The sequence below is a fragment of the Cynara cardunculus genome, unplaced genomic scaffold (genome assembly GCF_001531365.2).
Source record: "Cynara cardunculus var. scolymus isolate 2C unplaced genomic scaffold, CcrdV1 Un_Scaffold_1876, whole genome shotgun sequence".
NCBI classification, from domain to species: domain Eukaryota; kingdom Viridiplantae; phylum Streptophyta; class Magnoliopsida; order Asterales; family Asteraceae; genus Cynara; species Cynara cardunculus.
The window spans coordinates 53,319-57,099 of NW_020200901.1; the positions used below are offsets into that span (position 1 = coordinate 53,319).

At 35.9% G+C, this 3,781-nt stretch overlaps 1 protein-coding gene across 1 annotated transcript; it reads right to left on the reverse strand.

The window, feature by feature from the left end:
• Positions 1 to 1,136: 1,136 nt before the first annotated feature.
• LOC112502759 (ankyrin repeat-containing protein ITN1-like) lies at positions 1,137 to 2,908 on the reverse strand. Its single transcript, XM_025106754.1, has 2 exons — positions 2,263 to 2,908; positions 1,137 to 2,101 (listed from the first exon to the last, which is right to left on the reverse strand). Exons 1-2 carry the CDS (start codon positions 2,833 to 2,835, stop codon positions 1,349 to 1,351), a joined length of 1,326 nt encoding a protein of 441 aa, XP_024962522.1. The 5' UTR covers positions 2,836 to 2,908; the 3' UTR covers positions 1,137 to 1,348.
• Between the last annotated feature and the right edge of the window lie 873 nt (positions 2,909 to 3,781).

Here is a 3,781-nt window from a genome sequence, read left to right on the forward strand (position 1 = left end):
GATTGGGTATCACAATGTGTCTTTTGTTTAACATAGTCAATATTTTTAGTTATCACAGTGGTATGAACGACAGTGGCCGGAGGACGGGGGACAGAGAGAGGAGAGAAAATACCTAAAATGTCCTTACATTAAAATTTTAATTCAAAATTACCAAAATTATAAATTTCTTAATTTATCTATTGATTTGTGGTTGAGATTGGATCTCATGGTTACCACAAATTAGTCAGTTCTCCCTTGAATGGACCCATATATATATATATATATATATATATATATATATATATATAGATTTGGGATCATGTGAGACCAATAGTTTTTCGTAAGACCCGTAAGACCAATTCTCAACCATTGGATTAGATTTACAATCGTCAGATCTAAACATTCATAAACGCCACGAGACTTTTTAATAATTACAAAATTGCCACCTTGCAATTTTAGACAATTAGATCATTAGATTACAAAGCTGATGAATGAACATAAATTGGTCTTACGGGTTTCACGAAAAACTCTTGCTCTCACGTAAACTCAATCATATATATATATATATATATATATATATATTTAAATATATTTTATAGACACACGTTGAACCGTTATGACTCTTCAAAGTCAACGGTTATTTAAGTGCCATTAATATTACTAAAGTCTGGCTTATAATTATTTATAACAATAATGTTGTTGCTACATATTTAGAAACCAATTCAGTTCTTCATCAACAAACTAGAGAGAGGGAGGGAGGGAGAATGAGAGATCTTCATATTTCATTGGGGACATGGTCTTATTCAGATCCCTCATGGTTCACTATGTTTTTTCTATGAGCAACTTGTTGACGTATAAACCAACACTATCTTTACACTTTGATTTCTACACCTGCATCTCAACTTTCGTTATGCACGTACTATATTTCATTATTGTGCAACAAATAGTTTAAGTGGAATAACTAGCTCTCTCTCTCTCTCTCTCTACTCTCCTTCTCTCTCTAGTTTTGTGGATCTTCAATGGTGAGAGTTGAGGCTTTGAGAGGGTGATGGCGTGTCAGAGGGAGGGTGAGAATAGCAAATATGGTGGTTAACGATGGCAGATAAATTTGCTGTAAATACAAGTATAGAGGTTTAAATAAAGAAATGACAGAATTCAGTTCTTCTTATTTAATCACTGCATGCTGAAATAACCATCAATAACAAAGGTTTTTTTCCTCTTGTGAGGAAATACACACAAATTTAAGACTTGAACGGCTAAATATTTTACAAGATACATAAATTTGAACATCGTTTATGACGATTAGACTTAACGGAGGACCGGGACCGGGACCGACAAAGGACCGGCCCGGGACCGGGACCGGGACCGGTTATGGGACCGAAAACCGGGACCGGTTGAGGTTTTTAGTAGTTTCGGGGGACCGTCGGTAGCTAAGCTTTATGATCTTCTTTGTTATTGCCATCAGCAGAAGCATGTATCGCCCAACCACAAGAGTCATCAACCCTATCCACACAAACACAATGATAACTGACAGAGGTCTAATTGTCTTAGCCTGATGTAGTGGTGTTGTAACCGTTATGGAAACATAATAAGTGATTGACATCGACGTGGTAGCAATCCACATGATAACTATCATAATCCCTGTGGAAACATGTCCACGATGCTTCGAGAAATGCAATCCACTAATAAGCAACAAGATGATGCTAAGAGTCGAAAGAAAACCCACCGTGTTGCTAATCAGAAAGATATGGTGTAAAACTGGATGATGCCAAACACCACTCGGAGGATTAGTACCTACTTGAAAGGCCATGGTTGCTATGAATGATGCCACAACCATCAAAGTGTCTCGCTTCTTGTACAACCAGTCTTCTCTATTCTTTTGGCTAATAGGCGGGAACAGGTTCTTATTATCTGAACTCATTTTGCTTATCCATTTTTGAGGAATTTTTTCTATCAAACCTTCTGTTTCTGGCTCAACAGCATCTGCTCGTGTTAGGGATCGTATGATTTGTCTATCTTTCACATCTTTTGGACCTTGAGCCAATATATCCATAGATGTTTCCCTATTTGTGTTTGATGCATTCACTTCTATTGTTGTATTAAGTAGCAAGAAGTTTATGGTCTAACAAATATTCAAAATAATGAATTAGTCATAATCGATAAACAAATCTTGCGAGTACGAAATAAAAAGGCAATCTTTTTCCCAAGAATTATAATACATATATATATATATAATTACATATATATATATATATATGATGGAAAAAATATTAGTATAAATACCTCAATTTGTTTGTCGGCCACAGCTAGGTGTAGTATATTATTGCCATCACCATCCTTAGAGTTTACAAACTCATGATCACCCAAACTCTCCACCAACAACTTCAAAACCTCCAGCTGGTTATGCTTCACACACAAGTGCAAGATGGTCTCCTGCTCCACCATGGCCCTAGCTGCATGTGGTTGAGCTTGCAGCAGCTCTTTCACAACTTCATAACGTCCTTTAATGGCTGCAAGATGGAGAGGGTTTCTCCCATCACTATCACGTGCAAGGCACGTCTCAGGGTAAGCCGATAACAACGCCTTAACTATTTCCACGTGCCCCTTTGCAGATGCTATATGAAGGGGCAAGCGTCTTTGTGAATCAGACTCTCCGGCAAGCTGCGGCTTTCGACTTAGGATCTCGTTGACAAAGTCGAAATGTCCAAGCATTGACGCCACGTGTACAGGCATGTTGTCACTACGGTTTACAGTAACTCTATCAAGAATCAATGGATCTTCTTGAAGCAATATTTGCAAGAGGGTTACATTTCCTTCTACCGAGGCATAAAAAAGAAGTCCCTCCACTCTCTCCATGTCTCAAATGTACAGAACACAAGAAGGTACACAGAACACAAAAAGTTTAGATTAGATGATGTTATTTTATACATGAACGCAATCTCTGCTTAGAAGATTTTTCTTAAGTTGATAGTTCCACGTGACTTTTTTTTATCCCTTCATTTGGAAAAGTGGTTATCTTTCTAGACGTCTTTATCAAAATTATTAAGACATGATGGATTATTGGAATCGGAATTGAAACTGGAACTATTATATAAAATGATCACTTTCTCGTATAGGATCCTATTCAGGTTAATAAAAAAATGATTTCTTTCAATTTGTGACAATAATTCAACAGGGTATGTTTATTTTGTCTTTTTCACAGCTTGGTATTTGTCAAATTTATACTATCATAATTTGCGGCTTTGCTGATCAAATGAAAAATAGTGGGATAGTTTCGTAACTTTTACGAATAGGCGACAAACAAGTGCACATGTGAACTCATAAGGGCATTATATGAACCCATAGTTCATATGTGAACCAGTTAATTAGTTCATATGTGAATCAATTAATTTGTTCATATATGAATCACACGGGTTCATATGTGAATATACACGGGTTTACATATGAACATATAGTTCATATTGGAATCACATGGGTTCACATATTCACTTGTTTTGCCCCATATTGTAAAAGTTACAAACTACCTATCTATCTTATGCACACCATGCGAGGAATTATCCGGTCCTTCACAGTCAAAACTATAAATCTTGAACAGATGAAAGGCTATAAACACTTCTATACTTCTCAACTGAATCTATAGTTATATATATATAGGGGTAAGATCAAATGTTAACCAAARWTTTTDTGTTAACTTTGTTAACCGATCTTGGCCATTCAATCTTTCAATAAACGGTTGTGATTAATCATGATAAAAACTTATTTTTTTAAATTTAAAATTGCATAAAGATAAGTGAACAATGTT